The 25,132-nt window shown below is 39.1% G+C and overlaps 1 protein-coding gene across 4 annotated transcripts in view; it reads left to right on the plus strand.

Annotated features, from left to right (window-relative positions):
* Positions 1–25,132, plus strand: part of Ano4 (anoctamin 4) — a 262,002-nt gene that overhangs the window by 126,923 nt on the left and 109,947 nt on the right. For 3 of the 4 annotated variants that reach the window (XM_090328490.1, XM_090328489.1, XM_090328491.1), the window contains 2 exons: positions 19,659–19,759; positions 23,254–23,298. In XM_090328490.1, the coding sequence (XP_090184616.1) occupies positions 19,659–19,759; positions 23,254–23,298 (146 nt within the window). Of the gene's footprint in view, positions 1–19,658; positions 19,760–23,191; positions 23,299–25,132 lie in introns of those variants that run through there. The other variant, XM_090328492.1, reaches the window with a different exon arrangement.

The raw sequence follows: 25,132 nt of genomic DNA on the forward strand, positions 1-25,132 counted from the left end.
GAAGGTTTGCGTGAGCTGGGAATGAGGCTTTTCAATGGGTGAAGGTTTGGAAGCATCATCAAAGTATATGCAAGAGAAAAGATGAAGAAGAGCAAGTAGGAAGGCAACCAAGAAGAATGAGCCATTCCAGGAAAAAATTTTTACTTTCAAGAAAGGAGAGAAAGTGAGTAAGAAGGTGGATCAAGCGATAAGAGTTTTTTTTTAAGGTATGTTTTCATGCTGGTGAAAGTTTCTCTTTGGAGAGAAAGCTGACATTGAACAAAAGAGAAAGAAGTTGTAAAGCAATGTCCTTGATACAACAGATAGAAGAGAACCTCTAGGTCCTGCATCTGTGCCTACAGATGCTACTTTCCCTTGGGGCTAGAGATGCCCTGTCCATGTACTTAGCTAAGGTCAACACATCCTGTCATTTACACTCACTTATACTGGATTTAAATCTTGGTATGAAGATTTAGGAGGCAAGTGGTATTGGGCAAATACCAAGCTTTCTGGACTTCTCCATCCACAAATTTATTTCTGAGAATATGATTACTTACCATTGGTTGTTAGGCACATTAAGCAATTGTATAAATGTAAATACACAGAACTGTAAATCCTTGATTTTTCTTATTTTCACTTTAGCTTTTATTTCAGACCATCATTTTGTACATTATGTCTGTTCAGTTACTTTGTCTATAGAAAGTGATACTTATATCTCATTTAAGACTGTGACATCAGACATTTTTTGCCAGTCCTGGGCTTGAACTCAGGGCCTGAGCACTGTCCTTGGACGTTCTCAAGGCTAGAGCTCTACCACTTGAGCCTCAGCACGACTTCTGGCTTTTTTCTGTGTATGTGGTACTGAGGAATCGAACCTGGGTCTTCGTACATGCTAGGCTCTACCTCTATGCCAAACTCCTGGCCCAATATCAGACATTTTAAGAAAATAATTACTTTAAAAAATGAGCTGGTTTAAGGTAGCATATGATATTAAGAGCATGTCTAAGAGCATGTCATGGACTAAGGTTTTACCCCTCACCCTTTCCTGTGGATGTCAATAGGGCTTTGTGTTTGTTTTTGACCAATGGAGAATGACCTTTATCATAACAGAATGTAGCAAACGTAATGAGTTATCACTATAGTAGTTACATCATAGTACATAAGACCCATCTCAGATACTGAAGCTAGTCTCCTCATCAAGTCTGGCATATTGAGTCCTCTCCCCTGTCCCACCCACCCCCAGATGCTCTAACTTAAAGTCCTTTCACTTCCTTACAACCAAATGATCCCATTATTCTTCTATTTTAAATTAAGAGCCATCTCATTGTGGCCAAGGGTTTGGGTAAAATCACTGTATAGCTCTCCTCACCTTGATGTCCTTTTCAGGTAAAGAATTCGTTTATTGTTCCCTTAAGTCTTTTGATTTTTCAGCTCCATCTTCCATTTTGCCTTTTCTATACATGCTGAAATTAAAAGGAGCTTTACAGAAGGCCAGAAAGGAGGAAACCATACAACCTGTGAGTTCTTTGACCTTAGCAAGCCAGCAGGCAAGAAGGAAAATTACAAATGGTAGAGACCTGGTGCACATTAGTGTTTCAGAAATGCATTGTCTTGCCTGCCCCTGAGGGTCCCTCCTCCTCCTTCTTGTCCTCCTCCTTCTTGTCCTCCTCCTCCTCCTCCTCCTCCTCCTCCTCCTCCTCCTCCTCCTCCTCCTCCTCCTCCTCCTAAGTCTAGAGGTTCCTAGGCTCCTTTAGGATATTATTTGGGATTTTACAGCAGTAAATCACTTCAGCATTCATAGGAGGCTGCCTTGATTTAGTCTCTCAGATTCTAATAAGTACCTGCGAGCCTTGTGCAATCCAGTTCTTCATGCAGTGACTTGGGAATAACTCGGGAGTTCGGAAAAGATTCCATGCTTTGGGCATCCACTGGTGCTTCTGATAGCCAGGAGGGATCTCTAGTACCAGGTGTCTGGAAAAATTTGGGTTGAGAAGAAACTGTTAACCCTGATTCCTAATGTCACATCATGCTAGATTTGGTTAACAAAACAAAGATATGAAAGCAGTAAGTACTGAAGTTTACTTAAGTGATTTTCCATTTTCTCTTACCATTTGTGCATTGCGAAGTTGAATCTTAATCCCCCTTCTCCATTTTTGTTTTGTTTTTGGTTAATTGTGGGGCTTGAACTCGAACCTAGGCACTGTCCCTGAGCTCTTTAGCTCAAAGCCAACTCTCTACCATACCGCTTCTGGTTTTTTTGGTGGTTAATTGGAGATAAGAGTCTCAGACTTCATGCCTGTGCTGACTTTGAACTGTGATCTTCAGATCTCAGGCCTCCTGATTAGGTAGAATTGCAGGTGTGAGCCACCAGAGCCTGGCTCCTCCCCCATTTTTAAAATGTCTTTAAGGAAAAAGTTATAAATGAAGTATTAAATACTTAGATCTAATACTTGGAATGGATACCAGCTTGAGTAGGTTGAAGTATTCTGAAAGTTGCTTTCCTTACTCAGTATCCCTCATTACTTAGCTTCATTTTTATTACCTATCATATAGTACTTACTTATGAGCATCAGAGTTTTCTCCTTTCTTTATTCCTTGGGCTTATTTGCCTTGGCAAAGCCTTGCCTTTGCTTAACCCCTGCCTTCTTTGCCTGCATGTGAGTGGTTGAATGCTGCTGAAGAAAATATGTCAAGTGGACTGGTTCACTTTAAATCATGGCCACTCTCTCTGATGGTTACAGACAATGCCCAGAGAGCCTCATAGGTTTGCCTTTCCCTTTACACATGCCCTCTGCACAACGCTCTATGTTAAATAATATCATTTTGCTTACTCTTTCCCTCTATTCCTCCTTCTTTGCTTCCTACTTCCTTTCTTTTGTCCCTTTCCATTTTTCCTTTTATTCATTCAAATGTTAATTTTAACTGCGCAAATAAATGTGAGACCCATACATTTATTTGGGAACTTGAGGTTGCTCCTTGAACAAAACCAAGAGCACTCTTCTGTGAGGCTCATGTGTCAGTAAGGAGGGAAGGTAAACAATGAATATCATAAATAAACATTGCGACATGACTGAAGCCTAGAATACTTGGGATATTGGCCCACTGTTCCTTCCTCATGAGGTCCTCTGGCCTTCTGCCCTCTCACCTTTATTTTCTAGACACCACCCTTACCCCAGGCTCTTTAGATGCCCTTGTGTATACATTCATAGAAAATGGAAGCAACTTCCCTCACTCTCCCTTCTCTCTTCTCATTTATATGTGCGAAGTATTTACTATTCTCCTGGAACTCTCCTACGTGTACCCAACCACTTCCCCTTTCACTTTCTCAAGAACTCCATAATTGTCTTATATCCTTATTTTGGCCTGTTGGTCAGTTTTTTTTTTTTTTTGCCAGTCCGGGGCTTGAGCTCAGGGCCTGAGCACTGTCCTTGGACTTTCTCAAGGCTAGAGCTCTACCACTTGAGCCTCAGCACCACTTCTGGCTTTTTTCTATGTATGTGGTACGGAGGAATCGAACCCGGTATTCATGCATGCTAGGCAAGCACTTTAACCACTAGGCCAAACTCCCGGCCCCTGTTGGTCAGTTTTTATAAACATTACCAACATGCTCCTTAAACTCCTCTTCTGCAAGTTACCCGGAAGATTTGCTGTCTTATATACATTTCTTTTCTCCATCATTCCAAAGAAATGGCTTTTACAAAGGTCATAAAGAACTAAAAACCCAGAGGGGTTTCCTTCATTCCTGTTTCCTTTCTGATCTTCCTAGCAAGTTTGTCCTCCACATAATGGATCATCTTTTCCCCCAAACGCCTTTATCTCTTGTCTCTGAAGACATCTCATGCACTTCTCAATGTCTCCCTTTGTCACTGGTCTTTTTCCAGCCTCTCTTTCTTGCCCTGCTCTCCTACTTTTTCGCTAAATACAAGGGAATGTGAAGATGATCTTGGATCTCCTTTCTTTCTATATCTCTATTTCTTTATGACCTCATTCAGTCCCATAATGATATTATAACTCTTACATGTCACTCAAAAAGCTTTGTCGTCTCAACCTTCAGGCAGCAGGAGTCACTTCTTAATTGTAGGATGGCATGGACAGAGTTTCTAGAGACCCAGAACAACAGACAGTCCTCTGGATCCAGGAAAGATGATTTATACACCAATCTTTAAAAATTTGCTCACACCGCCTCATAGGTCTCCAGGCTCCAGAGTGGGCCAGAAAGCTTAGACTTTCCGTGTACTACAGAGGAGAGGTGAAACAGGTTCCAGAAATAGAAAAACAGTTCTCACAATGTAATTTCAAATGCATTGTCTATATTACTAATCCTTATGTAAACAGACATAGGTGCATATACCCATATACATTTACATATACATATATATGTGTGTAGGTGGTATGCTTCATAAAGTGGGCAATTCTATCAGCATTATAGCATTATGCCAATGAGGAGATAGTATAAAATGTAATTTATCAGATATTTCTGTTAGGGAAAATCATATAAGCCCTGTTTCTTGACAATTTCCCTCTAACTCCTAGGTAATCACCCTCAGTAAACTATTCTACTACATGCATCTTTTAACTTTGAAAAGGATCCACCAGAATGGAAAGACTCAGAAAAAATCATATTAAGTGAAGTAAGCCAGACTCAAAGGAACCATAGGCTCAATGGTTTCCCTCATTTGCCATAATCAGGATCCTTGGACTCTTCTAGCAGAGATTTGCAATAAAGCAAAACCTAGATACATAAAGCCATACAATCTGACACTAAATGAAAGGACCTCTAGGATATAGAAACAAAAGCCATATAATGAGTGATTGTTGTCCTTAATGTACTATGTTATCTCTCACCTCTGTCCCTTGGTTATCTCATATTGTTACAGTATTCACTTTGTTATCTGATATATCAGATATATTTGTATTTGGTTATTTGAAATTGGATAGGGAAGGGGGGAAAACAAGATGAGGTGGGGGGGGAGGGAAATGGGGACCAAGACATGAGAAAGGGTATCAATGTATGTGAAGTAATGCACTTTCCATCTGGTGAATGTAATGTAACCCTTCTATTAATTACAATAAAATATATGGAAAAAAGAAAAGGATCCACCAGAAATAAATAGAATAAGCAGAGGAACATTTCCAAGTGAATGAGGAAGTATTTTGTAAGTGGAATTGCTTCTTTAGTAGCATGGAAACAAGCTTTCCTGTCCTTTCTGGGTCATGCTTATTTCATGGCTGTTAAACACTGTAGCTTACTAAGCTGTAATGACACAGGAGTGACTAGATCATAACTGTGGATAGTTGTCAGTAGAATGAGAATTTGTGGTAGTAAATTATATAATCATGATGAAGTCACCGTCCCCAAATTCAGCTCAGTCTCATATAGCATCTTGAAGGAGTAGGGAAGATGTGATGTACTGTGGCAAGTGAAGGACTGCGGGAATGATGGAACAGAACTGGCACTGTTTGCTTCAAAGAAGACATTTAGTGTCCTGTGGTGGGAGGAGCCACACAGGAGGAATTTATTTCCTGATTAGTACTAGACCAATTTAGTTTGGATGAACCACATTATTTGTAGCTAATATGGTAGCCTTCTGAATGGCAAGTCCCCTGCCAGATAGGGTCATGAATTAGACTCTTTATCCTCCAACATAATGCTTCTGAACTAGGCAACGTAATGTAGTACATGTTTATTGATTGACTTTCTGAATGGATATGATAGACAAAGACCTTTGCTTTAGCTCATAGATCATCTATTTTCTAAGTAGATGATAATAATGTTCTATATAAATGTATATTTGTCAACACCGAGTATTAGATATAAGTGCTCTTCCTATGTCCTTGTGGACAGATGTGGCCATATGAGTATGTGTGTCTCATGAACTGGTGTGCCTTTATGGGGCACACATCTCCTCTGAGGAGTGTTCTTCTTTGGTCAGTTTTGATCAGAATGAATCAATGAGTCACCAAAGTGAGCTGACCTGGCCACATAGTACAGATAAGAAATAACCCTTTTATATAATGCCAGTTAATAGCCAATAGTGTCATTTTAAAAGTTTCTAGTAGCCACATTTGAAAGGTAAAAGAAAGCACATGACATTAATTTAGATACATTTACTTAATCTAATAGTTATAAAATGTTATCATTTAAACATATATTAGTATAGAAATGATTGTTTTTTGGGGGGGTGGGAGGCATTATTGGGTTTTGAACTCAGAGCCTTGTACTTGCGAGGCAAGCGTTCTATCCCTATACCACACTCACCACCTTGTTTGCTTTTGTTATATCTCAAATAAAGATTGGACTTTGATTCTATTTATGATTCCTGTTTAGCTAGGATAATAGGCATGTGCCATTGGTTAAGAGAGAGTCTTGAAAACCTTTCTGCCTAAGCTAGTCATCCTAAGTCTCCTGAGTGACAGGAATGAGCTACTGTGCCTGGTGAGATATTTTATATTGTGTGTGTGTGTGTGTGTGTGTGTGTGTGTGTGTGTGTGCACTAAGTTTTCAAAATGGTGTTATTCTTCCCGCAAAGACTACATCTACGTTTAGATTGGCTGCCCTAAGTGCTCACCACATGTAGCTAGTAACTATGGTGTTTTACCATAGCTACCATTTTAAGTATCTAATACCTTGTTGCTGCAGCATAACATGGGTCATCCTGACTGCTACATCAAGCACTGATTTTCCACAGAATCCTGATACAAGGAATTTCCAATGTCAATAGAGGGATCACCACCACTGCAAACCAGTAATGAAGACCACGGTGTTTATGTCTGCCATAGTTCCTAGCGAGGACACAGATAACCCCTCAGCATGATGCATCTCCTGGTTGTCGTCTCCTGGGGTTTCCCTGAATCTCTCGTAAATTTCACTACAATGAAACCTCTTCAGTGTCATGAAGATGAATATTTTTTCTGCCCTATAATAAGGTTTTAGCAAGGTAATCAATAATGCAAGAAAGCTTCTCCAAGCCTAGATCCCAGGGTGTCCATAAATTTACTTCAGGAGACAGCCCTTCTCCGTCCCTCTGCTTCGTTTGGAAGCATATTTGCTGGGTTCTGAGAACACAGCTGTGGAGAACCTGCACGGTATCTCCCAGAGGCAAGGGCGACATAAAGATTCACAGCACTAATTAGGTAAGATGTGACTTGTATCAGTTTAGTTCACTGGAGAAGAGATTACTTTAGGCACAGAGTCTTGAAACTGCCCATCTCTCTGTTCCCATAATTCCCATAGTTCCTTTCCTGATTTAAGATCCTTTTATCTACTTATTTAGATCCTTATGGTTTTAGGATTAAAGGTTCCATCTATTGCTGTTGTTGTTGGCTACCAACTATTGATTATTGCCAACAACCACAGGCCTCTCAAGATTTCTTATCCTCAGATTCTCGAACAACATGACAGCTTATTTCTATAAAGCCAGTAGGACATCCTCTCTTTCTCTCTCCCTCCCTCTCTCTCTCTCTCTCTCTCCCTCCCTCCACCCTTCCCCCTCCCTCTCTCCCTCCCTCTCTCTCTCTCTCTCCCTCCCTCCACCCTTCCCCCTCCCTCTCTCCCTCCCTCTCCCTCCCTCTCCCTCTCCCTCCCTTTCTCCCTCCCTCTCCCTCTCCCTCCCTCTCCCTCCCCTTCCCCCTGCCTTTCCCTCTCTTCCCTCTCCCTCTCTTCCCTCTCCCTGCTTTTGTTTTTTGTCAGTCATGGCACTTGTATTCAGACCTGGCACTCTCCCTGAGCCTTTTCACTCACAACTAGTGCTCTGCCACTTTGAGCTTCAGCTCCACTTCTGGTGTTCTAGAGGTTAATTGGAGATAAGAATCTCATGCACTTTCCTGCCTGGGCTGGCTTTGAACCTCTGTCCTCACATTTCAGCCTCCTGAGTTCTTGCCTTAATGGTTCAGGTAACTGTAGAATAATATCCTTTTTTATGGTCACCTTCATAAGTCAACTGAATTTTAGTCTTTTCTCAGGAATGACATCCCTGCGTATGCACAGGCTTCACTCACTCCCACGAAGACAGGTTTCTTCGGGAGATGGGAAATGGGGACCATCTTCTAAGGCTGTGTGCTTCATGGTCTGGGTCCTAAAGGAGCTGGAATTTATCAAGCAGAGAACTGGGATGTGAGAAGCCCCTGAGATAGTTAGAAGAATGACAACTGGGAAAGAAGAAAGAAAGAAATCCAGAGTGACTGTGGCCAAGGGAATGTGGAGAGTGGCACAGAGTAGCTAGTTCATTGTGTTACTGATTTTCCAGAGAGCCCTGGATCACTATCCATTCTTAAAGACATAGCTAATGAATGTCAAAAGATAATGCAAAGGCAAGGATGGAAGGAGATAGAACATCTACAAGGATTCTCCTGTGATCAAGAACACAGAAGTGAAATGCAAAGACATGCCTGTGATTCACTGCATGTAGTGTAAGGAAAAGTTAATGAAGGATAATTGCTGGCTGTTTCTGACTGAGTGAATGATGGTGACACTCCCCAGGCCTACAGCTAATGAAAAGAAGGCCAGTTTTCCCAGACAAATCCATACATTTTAGACACATTGAGTCTGATGTGTGAATGAGACAAGCAAGAACAGGTATTAGGACTTGTGGGTATGACAACGTGGTACTCAGAAGACCAGTCTGAGCCAAAGGCAAGAATCGTAGAGACAACAGACAAGCAGTGCTGTCTAAAACAATGGAGAGGAATGAGATCAGGGAGGTAAAATGAGATTAGGGTCTAGATAGAGTGCTCTATGAATCCACACTCTGCTAAAGACTGTTTCATAGGCCTATTTTCTGTGACTGATGCTGTAGTCTTCTGATAATGAATATAGTAGCTATTTAGGGCCATGTAGTGCCTTGGAATCTTTTCTCTACTAGAATACAGTGTGTGTGTGTGTGTGTGTGTGTGTGTGTGTGTGTGTGTGTGTGTGTGTGTGTGTGTATGCACATGTACAAAAGAGAGGTATAGAAAGGAATCCTATCAGAATCACCTGAAGAGCTTTCTTCAACTCACAGACTCCACTGTCACACTAAGAGATTCAAGGATATCGTATGCAAAAAAAAAAATTCTCTTTAGGGACATGTGCCCTCATTTTTTCAGAGAAAACTGAAGCTCAGAAAAAGCACAAGTCCTTTGCTTGGTGAGACACAGCTGGTTAGATGACAGATCCGCTGAGTGGAGTTGAACTTGTTCAGTGATCCCTTCCAGATCTTAATCCTCTGGGAATGTACATCTCCCCCTTAGTTTCACAGGCTACATTTGAACATAGTGAGAAATGCTAATGTCAGCTGTGGTGGCCAGAAAGCCCACCAGGCATTCAGCAAGTGTGAGAGGAAGAAAGAAGTTCTCTCTGGTTAGACTTATTACTGTGCAATCATGTCAGCCTCTGAACAACCCTGTGAAGGTGGGTATTTTTTTTAAAAAATGTGGAAATTGGGCTACGAATGTGGATTAGTGGCAGAGTGCTTGCCTAGCATGCATGTGGCCCCGAGTTCAGTTCCTCAGTAACCATATTTTAAAAATGTGGAAAAGGAGGACAAAAGCATGAGAAGGGGTATCAGTGTTCAAGAAGTAATGTACCCCCTACCCGACAGATGTAACTGTAACCTCTCTATATGTTACCCTGACAATAAAATACAATAAAGATGTAGAAATTGAGATCAGCAAATTAAATGAGGTGCCTCCAAAACACATTACAACTAGCTGTTACCATTGGCTCTGCATTAATATTTAGAAGTGAACTGTATTTTTTAATACCAGTATATGACTAAGAATTTCTTCATTAAAAATGGTAAAAAAAAATCAACTAGATGAGTATTCATGTTTCCTCTTGTAGAAAGTAGCTTTGAAGCTAAGTGCATTGGTGACATCTGCATTGTATTCCGTATTCATTGTATGATGTGTTTTTGTTCTTCATTTGCAAAAAATTGGGATACCAATAATGCCTTTCTCATGGGGTTGCTGTGAAAGACTGACCTCATGTGTGAAAAAAAATCTAAAATATTAAGCTATAGTGGTATGATATAACTTCTACCTCTACCACTACAGTCTGTTCAGATTCACAGTGATGATTATCACTATTTTAATCCAAGAGGTTTAGCTGAGTTCCCAATTGGAAATTAACATCTCCTTTTTTGCCCCATGATTTGTGGGTTTTGTATTGTTCTCATAATAGCCTGGTTATGAGAAGGTGATATCCAGGTAATTTCCTGAAGGAATACAGAACAGATGCAGGTAGCTGCCTTGGTTTGACCCTTTATGCTCAATAAATTGAAGCACCAGGCCTATTTATGCCTCTGGGACTTTGCCGCTTACTCTCTCATTGCCTGTCTCCCTGTGTCATGATTCTTCAATGAATTCTTCAGCTGTCTATTCAAAAATCACCTTCTAAAAAGCTCTTTCCAAACCACTCTATCTAAAAGAGGATCTCCTCAATATTACTATTTCCTCTCCAATTTTATTCTTCTTTAAATGACGCCATCAGGAATACTATGTATCTATTAACTGAGGGACATGTTTCCTCATATACACAGAATTTGCATCCTATGAGCACAGGGGTTTGGTCTGCTTTGCTCACAGCAGCAAACTTAGCACCAAGGTTATCCCCTACCTTTCAGACAGGCCCTCACTCAGGGACTGTGGGAGTAGATGAACAGCAGAACTGTGAGGGAAGGCTAAGTTACAGCTCCCATGGTGAGTTTGAGACAAACTGGTTTCAGCACCCCCTACTGCAGGTGAGGGTATTACCTACCACCTGTTCCATTTCCCAGAAAAACAAAAACAAAAAACCTGCCATCGTTTACACATGACTTTCTCCATTTCTTTTTTCTAATCCTCTTAATTCACCTCCCATGAATCTCCCATTTATTTATCTCTTTCCTTCCTACAACATCTATTTGTTTCCAGATACCGTATTGTCTTAGTCTGTTGGGATTGCCTAGGATAACTTTGTTTTGTTTGATTGGTTTGCTGTGATACTGAGGCTGGAGCCATGCCTCCAGCCTGCTTTCTTCTGTATTTGGAAATGGAATCTGGACTCAAACTGCAGTCCTTCACATCTCAGCCTCATGAGTAGCTAGGGTTACAGGCATAAGCTACCAGCTCCTTGACAGAATAACTCTCTCAGTGGATTTCCTACTTCTAGTAGTGTGGATCTTGTAACTGTTGTGGTCATTTTCATTTTCTAGTTGAACAAAACATTCAACATATATTTCCTAAAACAGGATCTTTGCCTTTAGTCACGAATGAGTTTGTTAGTGATTTCTCATAGACCTCAGTAAATAAAAGCCAAACTCCTTGCCACATCATCCCTAGCCTGGCCTGGCCTGTTCCCATTCTTCCTTCTGGGCTCCATCCCAGGTACCTTTTCCATACCTCTCCCTTTATAGTGTCCAGTCACTCTAGCCTTTCAGCTCCTGATACCATCACCAGGCCTCTGTCCTTGCTTTCTGCTTGGAAAGCTTTCATTGGACTTATATTATCTCACCCTGAGTTCTTGTGCTATACAAAATCATTTTCCTTTCCTTCTCAACTCTTTCTGTAATTTTCAGTCACACATGCCCAGCCTGCCATGAGCATCTTGAACTTAGAATCTCAAAACCTACTGGGTTCACGACCTAATTGTACCTCCATTTTCAAGCCTGGTTTTAAATGCTTTATCCCAGTACAGTCATATAATGTAGAAGAATTCTTCTCTCTCTTTTCTGTCTTCCTTGAGAGATAGATTGCTTAGATTTTGTTTCTTTTTCTTTCTTTCTCTCCTCTTTGTTCCTACTATTGCCTTGTCTAACGTCTCCTGAGGAAATTGTTACATACCAAGACAAGGACTATAATTTATATAGCTTTACATTTTTTAATATCTACATGGAAGATATTCAATGTATTCTTGTTAGCTGAGAGAAAGAAGATATATTTTTTCTTTTGCCAGTCCTGGGCTTGAGCTCAGGGTCTGAGCACTGTCCTTGGACTTTCTCAAGGCTAGAGCTCTACCACTTGAGCCTCAGCACCACTTCCGGCTTTTTTCTATGTATGTGGTACCGAGGAATCGAACCCGGGTCTTCGTGCATGCTAGGCAAGCACTTTAACAACTAGGCCAAACTCCCGGCCCAGAAGATATATTTTTGTATGCATCTTATCTACTTCTCCAGATGGTTTATATGCCATTTGTTAATTCTTCCAGTTATTTGCCCAAGCATATTTTTCTAAACTTCACTGTATGGTCATTTTTCTTTTATCTCAGGTTCTAACCTAAGGAACTGTTATTGCAATGCATTTATGAAACAATTCTGTGTTTTATGAAGGCATTTCATTTCTCCTCACTTTGGCACTGACACTCTTGGATTTATGTGAGAAGGAATACTTAATAATGAGCAAAGACTGATTTAGAAACATAATCATTCAGCAAGCAATACAGGAAGATATATAAACCATATAATTAGCAATCATCTATTTTTCACATTTATTTTTTAGGGCTCAAGTTTAGAATGTATTCAGTAACAAACAATAGACCTTTCTTTCTATGTTACTTCTTCAAAAGTTGAAATTGGGCATCAGTGGTTCAAGCCTGTAATCCTAGCATCTCCTGAAGCTGAGATCTGAGGAGTTTGGTTTGAACTCAGCTCAGGCAATTAAGTCCATGGGACTCTTCTCTCCAATTAATCACCAAAAAGCCAGAAGTGGAGGTGTGGCTCAAGTGGTGGATCCTCAGTCTTGAACAAAAAAGCTAAGGGATATCTCTCAGGCCCCGAGTTCCAGTACCGGCATTCACATGTGCACACACACACACATACACACACAAAGTTGGACATAAACAATAAATCCTATGTATGACATCTTCCTCTTAGATGTAGAAGGGACAGACATACACTCACACATATATTTACACACATTTATACACAGAAGATCACTATATTATTTCAACGGAATTTAGTTAACATGTTTCTCATAATAAAAGTAAATGTAATAGCTGCCAATCAAATCAGTCAGCAACAGGTTAAATTTGCTTTATACAAGAGTGCTTTTTTGTTTCTTTGGATCTGCTTTTCAAAATATGAGATTTTAAGATTAGTTTGTAAATGATAAAGAAACAATTCAGAGAAAATGCATCTTCAATGTGTCTACAAAGCCATGGTCTTACAAATACCTTAGAAGTTATTAGATAAAATTTTGAAAGTGTCAAGAAATGCAGATATGGAATTAGCTCTGTTTGTGGCAGATATTCAGTGTGCCACTTGATCTGTTTCTTCCTCCTTTAGGATGGAAAGAATGCCTTATTCACAAGTTTGTGTGGGGAGAATAAAATCAGGAAATTATAAGTACTCTGATGTATACAAAGCACTCAACTAAATAAAATGTTATTACTGAAATAATAAGAAAAAATTAAGTTACCCTTGTCAGGCTGAATAAACAAAAATAAGCTATGCTTTCATGCAGACATGCTGAAGATGCCACAATTAGAATTTTGGCTGACATGGCATTTGTTCCAGTGACAAACTTGGCTTTAACATAACCAGAAGTATGGTATTTAAAATATTTTAATATTTGCTTTACTGTTTTCATGGTTGATGGGAAATATTTGGAATGATTTTCCCTTGCTATAATGCTTGCTTTTTGTGAAGGAAATCAGTCATAGAGGCTCTCTATAAGAGATATACTCTGTTGGAAAGAAAGGTTGGTTTGACTTCTGAGAGTCAGTTACATTCCCATGGGTGTTTTACACAGTTTTGCTTTTTTGTAGGAAAATGGAAGAAGAACTTTACAGAGTTAGTCTTTTTTGTGTTGCTGGGACACAATAATGAACTAATAATGAAAAAAAAACAAAGATTTATCTTGGGTTATGATTTCTGAGGTTTCAATTGATGGTCTTTTGGCTCTGTTGCTTTGGGACATGTTAGGAGAAAGTATTTCATAGTGGAAATTATGGTAGTGATAACGTCAGGCTACTCACATGGCCAGAGTGGCTGATTGTGCTGGTGTATGGTTATAATCCCAGCCTCTTGGGATGATGGTTTAAATTATCAAGACCCTATCTGAAAAACAAATAAAGCAAAAAGAATTGTGGGAGAGGGGAGTTGGCAGCTCCAGTGACAGAACACTTACCTCATAAGCACAAGACCAGGGGTTCCATTCCTAGTACTACTACTACTACTACAATAAAAAATGTCCACCAGGGGGTCTAGGATCCAAATAGCACCTTTGACAGTATATTCCCAATGATGTCACTTCCTTCTATCAGGCTCTGCTTTTTAAAAACTCTATGTGGGTGGACAGTGGGAGAAAAACACAGGAAGGGGTAACAATGTTTGAAAAGAAATGTACTCACTTTCTTATGTAACTGTAACATCACTCTGACAATATAACTAATTTTTTTTAAAAAGCTGTAGGCTGGCAACCAGACCTTCCTACAGTAGTTTCTGGGGCCATTTAAGGTCTAAGCTATAACATTTAGGTGGATTTAAAGAATTTCATTATCCCAATTACAGTTTCCATGTAAAGAAGCCACAAAACATTCCCAGACTTTGAGCCATTTTAGGAAATACAGCCTTCCTTCTGTTGTGTAACTTTTGACATTACTGTATACATATATTGAAAAGAAAGTAAGCAGAAGTCTTTTCAGAAGCTCAAAGCCCCCAAAATGTTCCTAGATTATCAATGCTTCCATGCAACCACAAGCCTAATGAGATAGAGTTGGTGACTTGTGTGTGTGTATGCATGTATGTATGTATGTGTGTGTGTTTCTGTATGTTCTGTAAGAATAGCTCAGCCCACTAACTTTATATGTATATTCTCACGACTACTTAATGTGAAACACAAGTTCCAGGAGATCTTAATGTAATAGGTTACTGCAAAAACATACTGTATAGATTTTACAAAAACACAATACACTGGTACAGAAATGTAAATAGTACAGTCTGTGAGAAAGATTGGGGTAAATAAGTAGCCGGCCACTCTGCTAATTTAGACTGATTGACTTGTTTTTTCCTACCTCCTTCCACAACCACATCTGTCCCCAGGGAGGCAAAGTCCAAGGAGAAATTCCCTAATTGGCTGTTCATTTCCCTGACAAAAGAAGAGATGAAAATCTATTCGGTGGTTACCAAAATGGGAAGTCCTACATTACTTCCCTGTCTAAGTTTTTTTGGTGAATTAAAAAGCTCCAGAGGAGGACAAGACTTTGGGGCCAAAGAACCCTGCCCTTTGTTATTACTGTTGTTGATCATGGTGGTATTGGTACTGGTGGTGTGTGTATGCATGCACACACACACTCACACTCACACACACACACACACACACAAACGTCTTGAGGCTTGAATATATGCTGTTCCTTAGCTTTTGTGTCCAAAGCTAGCATTTACCACTTGAACTGCAACTCTAGTTTTGGCTTTTTTTTCAGGGAAGGAGAAAGGAATTAGATAAGGTTCTCTTGGGCTGGGAGTTTGGCCTAGTGGTAGAGTGCTTGCCTAGCATGCACGAAGACTTGGGTCCGATTCCTTGGTACCACATACATAGAAAAAGCCAGAAGTAGTGCTGTGGCTCTAGTGGCAGAGTGCTAGAGCTTTGAGGAAAAAGCCAAAGGACAGTACTCAGGTCCTGAGTTCAAGCTCCAGGACTGGCAACAACAACAACAAAAAAGAGTCTCACAGACTTTCTACCCATGCTTGTTTTGAACCCTGATCTTCAGATCTCCAACTACTGAGTACAGTTTACAGGTATAAGCCACCGGTCCTAGGCTAAAACACAGTCCTGTATAAAAAGCTGTTCCTGACACCAACCCAGATTCAACTCCCATGTGTCCTTCATCTCTATTTTCGGTAACTATTGTTTTCATCTGCTGTCAGCACAACACTCCCTTAAAATGTATTCTCCACATGAAGCCACAGTGATTCTTGAACACCAAGATCAAGATGGCTTCCCAGAGTTTCAAGAGTTAATTCAAACTGCCTGTGAAGTACTGAGCACGCAACCTTTCACTCACGGGTGTAACCAATCTCCTTCCATACACCTCAGCCACTCTGCTTTGTGTTTCTGACACACCATGCAGTTTCCCAAGTCAGGATCTTCTTGCCGAGAGCAGGCAACCTATGCTATTTCCCTAGCTTACTCTTTCTTCCCTTGTAGCTCTCTGCCTATCACATTCCTCCAAAGAGAGACCTTCCCATGACCTCCGTGTCCTAAGTAGAATGTGCATCATAACTTCTTCCAGTACTTTGATCTTAACACTCCTCATTAACTGAACTTATCCCTCCTTTCACTTTATTTTGCCAGGTTCTTAAAAAAAATAATTACAGAATGTAAATGTCAACATATCAACAGCTCAAAAAATTGAATCACTCCAAAACTAATCTCCAAAGCAACAACCATCCCCTTAAAAGATGGGCCTAAAAAAAAGAGAGAAAAAAAAGAGACACGGCAAAGGCAGTACTCAGAGGAAAATTTATAGCTATGAGTGCCTACAATAACAAATTTGAAAAATCGCAAACCAACAATTTAATGTGTCACCTTAAGCTCTTGGAAAAGAGCAACAAACCAACCCAAATTCCAGTAGAAGGAAGCAAATTATTAAAATCAAAGCAGAATTAAATGAATTGGAGTCCAAAAAAACTATAGAAAGAATCAACAAAACAAGGAGTTGGTTTTTTGAAAAAAATAACAAAATTGACACACCCTTAGCAAATCTTACCAAAAAAAGAAGGGAGCATACCGAAATAAACAAAATCACAGATGAAAATGGTAATATCATGACAGAAGTTACCAAGATCCAGAGCATCATGAGGGAATACTTCTCAAAGCTTTATGCCAACAAATTTGAGAATCTAGAAGAAATGGATGAATTTCTAGCCAATGTTAACATACCCACACTGAACCAAGAAGAACTAACCCAAATAAGCAGGCCTATTTCAAGCTCTGAAATAGAAATGGCAATAACAGACCTTCCATCTAAGAAAAGCCCAGGGCAGGATAGATTCACAGCTGAATTCTATAAGGTCTTCAAAGAGCTCACACCAATACTCCTCAAGCTCTTCAACGAAATTGAAAATGAATGCTCTTTACCAAATTCATTCTATGAAGCCAGTATAACCCTCATCCCCAAACCAGAGAGAGATTTATCAAAGAAAGAGAACTATAGACCCATTTCTTTGATGAACATGGATGCAAAACTCAACAAAATATTGGCCAACTGTCTACAACAACTCATCAAAAAAAATAATACACTATGATCAAACAGGATTCATCACAGGGAGGCAAAGCTGGTTCAACATATGCAACTCAATTAATATAATTCAACACATCAACAGAAGCAAGGACAAAAATCACATAGAAGCAGAAAAGGCATTTGACAAGATCCAACACCCCTTTATGTTAAAAGCTCTGGAGAAACTAGGAATCCATGGAATATTCCTCAGTATCATAAAGGCTGTGTATGACAAACCCACAGCTAGTATTATACTTAACGGCAAAAAGCTAAAGCCATTCCCTCTATAATCAGGAATGAGACAAGGATGCCCACTCTCTCCACTCCTCTTTAACATAATATTAGAATTCCTAGCCAGAGCAATAAGGTAAGAAGCAAGCATAAAGGGGATCCAAATAGGGAAAGAGGAAGTAAAACTTTCCCTCTTTGCAGATGACATGATTCTGTATTTAAAGAATCATGTAGACTCCACTCCCAAGCTCCTTGAGCTGATTCAAAACTTTGGAAAGGTAGCAGAGTATAAAATTAACCCTCAAAAATCAACTGCATTCCTCTACGCCAACAGTGAGAGGAATGAGGCAATAATCAGGAAAGCAACTCCTTTTGCAGTAGCCTCAAAGAAAATAAAGTACCTAGGAATTAGCTTAACTAAGAATGTAAAGGACCTTTTTGATGAAAACTTTAAAAACCTGAAAAAGGAAATTAAAGCAGAACTAAGGAAATGGAAAAACCTCCCATGCTCCTGGATTAGAAGAATCAACATCATGAAAATGACAGTCTTGCCAAGGGCTATCTACAAATTCAACTCAGTACCTATCAATATCCCAATGTCATTCTTTAAAGAAATAGAAGAGGCAATCCAAAATTTCATATGTAATAATAAAAGACCCCGTACAGCAAAAACACTTCTTAGCAGAAAGAACAGCACTGGAGGAATTTCAATACCAAACTTTAGACTCTATTACAGAGCTATAATAATCAAAACAACTTGGTACTGGCACAAGAACAGGCCTGAAGACCAATGGAATAGAACTGAGGATCCCAATATTAAACCACAGACCTATGGCCACCTAATCTTTGATAAGGGAGCCAAAAAATAGAATGGAAGAAAGACAGGCTCTTCAACAAGTGGTGCTTGCAGAACTGGTTAAGCATCTGCATAAAACTAAAGTTGGACCGTTCTTTGTCACCCTGCACTAGAATTAACTCCAAATGGATCAAAGACCTCGAGGTAAAAGCCGGCACACTGAAAACTTTATAAGAAGGAATAGGAGATACACTAGGCCTCCTTGGCACAGGTTGAAACTTTCTTAATAAGGACCAAGAATCACAACAAATCAGAGAAAGGCTGGATAAGTGGGATTGCATTAAACTGCAGAGCTTCTGTATGGCAAAGGACATAGCTAGTAAATTAATTAGGAATCCTACAGAATGGGAGAAGATCTTCACCAATGATACAACGGACAATGGCCTCATATCTAAAATATATCAACAGCTCAAAAAATGGAATCACTCCAAAACTAATCTCGAAAGAAATAACCATCCCATTAAAAGATGGGCCAAAGACTTAAAGAGAGTCTTCCCATATAATGAATGATTGTTGTTGTTAAGGTACTATGTTATTTCTCATCTCTTTTGCTGTCCCTTGGTTATCTCATATTGTTACAGTATCTCACTTTGTTACTTGATATATCAGATATATTTGTATTTGGTTATTTGAAATTGGATAGGGAAGGGGGGAAAACAAGATGAGGGGTAGGGGTGGGGGGAAGGGAAATGGGGACCAAGACATGTGAAAGGGTATCAATGTATGGGATTTAATGCACCATCTATCTGGCAAATATCATGTAACCCTTCTATTAATTATAATAAAATATATATATTTAAAAAACCTAGATACATAAGGCCATACAGTATGATGCTAAATGAAAGGACCTCTAGGATATAGAAACAAAAGCCATATAATGAGTGATTGTTGTCCTTAATGTACTGTGTTATCTCTCATCTCTTTTGCTGTCCCTTGATTATATCATATTGTTACAGTATCTCACTTTGTTATCTGATATATTGGATAAATGTGTATTTGGTTATTTGAAGTTGGATAGGAAAGGGGGGAAAACAAGATGAAGGGTGGAGGTGGGGGGTAGGAAATGGGGACCTAGACATGAGAAAGGGTATCAATGTATGTGAAATAATACACCTTCTATTTGGTGAACATAATGTAACTTTTCTATTAATTACAATAAAATATATGAAAAAAATAATTGTATAAAATGTAAATGTCATTTGTACATCTCTTGTTCACAGCTGAATCTCCAGTGTAACATAGTAGGTCTTTGTCGAGTGACTATGTACAGATTTAAAACTCTGAATTATTGTTGAATGATCCCTTAAATCATAACTTCATCTTATTTCACACACTCTAAACTTACAACTCAATTTGTGCTGTGAGGAATTTGGATCTACTTTTAAATGCAGTTTCTTTACTTTTTCTCTGTTTCAGTCCTCTCTGATAAATAGTGACATTATATTTGTGAAGTTGCATGCCCCATGGGAAGTTCTGGGAAGATATGCAGAACAAATGAATGTAAGGATGCCTTTCAGGTAGGTATCCATGTACTTTTCTTCACTCTATAGTGGCCCTACTGTAAAGTTAATGTTCTTACTTGGAACAAATATAAGTAATTGGAAAACCTGCATGAGAGGGAGAAAATTATCTGAATGTTTGTGAAAAAGTTAATATTTGGCCAATAATTACTTCCTGGCTTTTGTGACAATTTGTGGCTAACTTAAGTCTTAGCAGGCAGATATTTCTGCTTGCAATAAAGAAGCAATTTCCACGTGGTATCTTCAGGGTTCAGCTGCTATTGTTAGAAGTCTTGTGTGTGGCTGCTTTGAGCAGCCAGATTCTGGGAAATCTTCTGTAATCATCAGTCCATCCCGAAAAGCATTTGTATCTGCTTCCCAAGAAATGAGTTCAAGAAATTTCATGGAAGTGTAATCTATAGTTTAAAATAACCTATTTTTTGACATTTAAGATTCATAAATATCATACCAACTCAAATATTGGTGTTTGTTCCAAGAGGAAATAGGAAACTCTCTGGATTATTTAAATGGATTAATTTATCTTTGACTCACAGTGATTATTCTCATTTGCCTTATGGATGAACAAAAAATAAGCTTCAATGGCTATACAGAAATAAAATAAAAGTATTACACCTGAGATTACAAATGCCAACGTATGAAGGAGAGGTTCCTAATATAGCTACTCAAGGGGCTTGAGGAAGCTCTGAACCAACCATACGTTTAAAGAGACTTACCTGTGGGGTTTTCAACTTGCCAAGTTAAGACCAAATGAAATGACAGGAATTAGTCAAGATGGTATCAATTCTACGATATGCCTCTTAATGGGATGTGGGAAGTGATGGAGAAAAAGAATCAGCTCTATTGAGAGACAGAGAAATTAGGGACCCATTCAGTGAAGGAAATTTGCATTCATAGACCTATGATAGATCTCTTAAGTACATGCGATTTTCTTTGTTCACTGGTCTTTATGTCCTAAAACAAGTCAGAATTCAGGCTGGCACTTTTAGCAGCTGTTTTCCTGGAGGAAATATACATACATACACACACACACACACACACACACACACACACACACACACATATATCCACTAAAAAAGAATCAATTCAGTTCCATAAAACTGCCACAGTGTAATAGTTAAAGCTAGTTATTTACCAATGATATAATTATCTAATGTGATATACAGAATGAATTAGTACCATATTATACCTAAGTGCCAAAAGGGGGAAAACAAGCTTTCAAAAATGCTTAGTTAGGGGGCCAGGAGTTTGGCCTAGTGGTTAAAGTGCTTGCCTAGCATGCACAAAGACCCGGGTTCAATTCCTTGGTACCACATACATAGAAAAAAGCCGGAAGTGGTGCTGAGGCTCAAGTGGTAGAGCTCTAGCCTTGAGAAAGTCCAAGGACAGCGCTCAGGCCCTGAGCTCAAGCCCAGGACTGGTAAAAAAAAATGCTTATTTAGAAATGGATAGATATTCCTCAGAATGTCTTACAAACATACTGCTAGAGCACATTTCTGCTAAAGAACCCAAAGACACTGCAAACTTGAGCGTTAGTAATATAAAACACATTCTCTTAGCATTCCAAGAATTTCATATCCATCTAGGTGAGCTAGTGGCTCACACCTGTTATCCTGACTATTCAGTAAGCTGGGATCTGAGGACTGTGGTTCAAGCCCTGGAAGGAAAGTCCGTAAGATTCTTAACTCCTTTTAACCATGAAAAAGCTGGAAGTAGACTGATGATTTAAATGGTAAATCACTAGCCTTGAGCAAAAAAAATACCTCAAGGACAGCAACCTGTGCCTTAGTTCAAGCCCCAGTACCAATATGTATATACACACACGCATGCGTGCATGCACGCGCGTGCGCACACACACACACATACACACACACAGACACGAATATTTCACATCCAAGTGCCTCGCTGTATCATAAAATATTCCTGCATGCCCATTACATAGCAGAAACGTTCTTCCTTGAGGCAGAATAAATACCTTTTCCACACAGCACTAAGAGAATATGATTTGAGTAATAATCTTATCATGATGTAAGAATTCCTGCAGGACCACGATTTTAGGAGAAAATACTGTGAATGTGGGACACTAATTGCCTCATTACTATTGCTGTGATTTTATCTGAGCACAACTTCACTCATTACAACCTGATATTTAAATTTTATGCTGTTAGCTTGGGCTCATTTTCTGACACAAAACTTGAGCCTAAGGAGATACATGAGTTTCCCAGAAGAGGAATTCTCCCAACATACCATTTCAGCAAACCATCCAAACATCAATTTGGCTGAATTTAAATGTCCCAAAGAATCTTACCTGTTTTGGTTATTTTCTGAAGACACACTTCTGAATCTCAGGTTTAGTTTCCTCAGATATTTAACCCAATAATGTTTGAAAGGAAATTAAAAAATAGGTTTATGAAGTGAAATAGTCAATAAAAGCTACCATTTATGCTCATAATTTGAGGGATTTAATGATTTTATTTTTAGAGCAATTAGTGTTTATAAAATGCTGAGCACATAGTTCAGAGCATCTTATGTCCCCTCTTTTTCTGATTCAGTGTTTTTATTAACATCTTGCACTTATATAATATATATGTTCAGTTGATGGACTGATACACATATGCTAGTATCAGCTAACATCTAATAATAGCCTAATGGTAAACTATAGGGTTTCCATGTGTTGTATAGTTTTGTGGGTTTTGACAAATGCACATTGCCATGTAGTTCCCATTACAGAATCAAACAGAACATTATCTTCTAAAAATTCCCTACAGCTCTGCTTCTCACTCCCTGCTAACCACTGATTTTTTATTGTCTCCATGCCTTTTGTCATAAATACTCCATTTCCCCTCGACGAGTTAGCACAGTAACCATTCAGAATTCATGCAAACTGCATCTGTTTCATTACTATGCCATTGACAGATGCTGGAAATAGGGAAAGGAGATTTCATTTTAATGATCAGGTACAGCATACAAAATATTTCATTTTATTTTTTTTCAAAATATTTCATTTTAAACATTTCAAAATAAAGGTAAATATGCATCAGCATAGCTAGTCTTTATTAGGTGCTAGCAAAGTGTTACATTAATAGAGCAGTGTGCCCACTAAATTATATATGTTGCTTCCTATCTCTAAGTTTTCCAAGAGGGGAGAAATAAAAAGCTAACCTAGCTGAGCCTAAGCATATAATACCGTGGATTTCAAATCATTACTCAAGACACCGCATATAGGCAAGGAGCAATTGAGACAATTATGGTCATAACAAGAGGCAGTAGTAACAGTGGATGCCCATTCATAAGGTTTCATGAGATGAAAATGCAGTTCAAAAATCCACGCCCTGTTTTCCTACTGCAATTCTCACTGTTAATCTCTTTTTAGTGTTTTCTTCTTCACCTCTTACAGGCTTCTATCTTCAATCTCCTTTCCTTCCTTGCTAGTTCAAACTGTAACTGACGATGGGTTTTCTTCTCGACTGGCTTCATTTTTGCTGTTCTTCCAGGAGAAAAATCTATTACCTGCCCCGCCGGTACAAGTTCATGAGCAGGTGAGTAGCAAGCTTTGTTATGATTTGTGTTTGTGTGTGGACTGGCTGTGTACTCTAACAGTGTCAAGGAGCTACAAGCTCACTCAGAGAAAATGATTGTCCTGCGTTGTTCTAAAAGTAGCTGTTCCAGGCTAGCCTGAAAGAAAGCAAAGGTGAAAATGTCCCGCTCTCAGAGCCTTTCCTCTGCTATCTCTACCCCAGAGAGGGGTAGAGGTGTGTTGGAGCTGTGCTTGGGCGTGTGTTGGAGCTGTGCTTCTTTTAGCCTATACTGGTATATCAGTTACAAAAAAAAAAAAAGGTCTAGTTATTGAGAGCATCTTTAGCCAAGAAGTTATTTCACACACACACACACACACACACACACACACACACACACACACACACACACACACACACTATGTTTAATTTGAAAGCTTGAAGTACACATAGTCATGGCTCTCAGAAAAGGTGATGGCTACCTACTCCATTCACCCATGGGCAAGACCTTCTAGGTAGGCAACACTTTGTTAATAAAATATACAAATATATGTCCTTAAGAAGGAGCTCTTTCAACTTGCATTAACAACAAAAAAAATCAGTGTTTGAAGGTTGCTTTTAATATATTTTATATTCTTTTTATTTGGGGGGGGGTCAGTCATAGGACTTGAACTCTGGGCCTGGGCACCATTCCTAAGCTCTTCAGCTCAAAGCTGGTACCATGTTGAACCACAGCACCACTTCTAGTTTTCTGGAGATCAGAGTCTGACTTTGGTGCCTGGGCTAGTTTTGAACTGTGATCCTTAGATCTCAGCCTCCTGAGTAACTAGGATTACAGGCGTGAGCCACTGGCACCCAGCTATATTTTATATTCTTCCTAAGTTTTTTTTATTCTTGTTTTATGATAAGCCAAGAGACAGGGAACACCTAGCTGATATCTTCGAATTGGATAATTTTGTGGTTACTAATGAAACTCATTTCAAATTTTTAATTGTTCTTATATTTATTGATAACTTGGAATCCAATGAGTCAGTTCAGGTCTCTGAAATTTAGGATTCAGGTCATGTTGTATGCTATGCAGAATTAGAAACAAATAATTGATGAATTTTGGCAGATTTTGTCAGGTGCATATGCATTCAATAAATTCTAAAAGATAGCAAGTACCAAGAGCAACTAAGGTAGTAGTACATCTCCAAATTTCCCAGCAGTACCCCTGTTCCTTAGCAAGTTTTCTTTCATTAGGTAGGTGACATGGCATTTGTATTCACCATGACTTCTGTTAGTCCCTATTTCTATCATGAACACTTTGATAAGGTGTAACACTTCAGCATATATTAATAGTCCTCAAACTTCAGCCATCAGCAGAGCCACCTGGATAGCTGTTAAAATGTAGATTTCCAGCTCCCCAATCCCCACCCAGAATTTCTGTTTAAGTAGTTTTGCAGTGGGACTGGAGTACTTTTATTTCTAATAGGTTCCTAGCTGAGGCCAATGCTGCTAGTCCTGTGTGGCTGTGATTTAGAAACCACTCAGATAAACAGTCCTGTTAAAATAAGGATTTGATTCATAAAAACAAAAGTTAAATCAAACTCAAAGGAAACACCAGGTGAAGATATAAATTTGTCCCCACTTTAAGGATAGAGTAGTAACTTCCAATTGACCTGTGATAGTGTTTTAATCTGTTGAATGAAAAATATTTCAAATTTTAAAAGGTGTGGAGAGTAGGTCTTACTCTTGGAGAAATTTTCCAAGTAGTACTTCATTCAGTATAGTAATTAATACATGTCGGAAGACCATATTCTTTATGCAATTTAATTCTTTGGGTCTAAGCTTCCATATCTCTAAAAATGAAGATATT

This window comes from Megascapheus bottae, chromosome 2 (assembly GCF_031878675.1).
Source record: "Megascapheus bottae isolate mThoBot1 chromosome 2, mThoBot2.hap1, whole genome shotgun sequence".
NCBI lineage: Eukaryota > Metazoa > Chordata > Mammalia > Rodentia > Geomyidae > Megascapheus > Megascapheus bottae.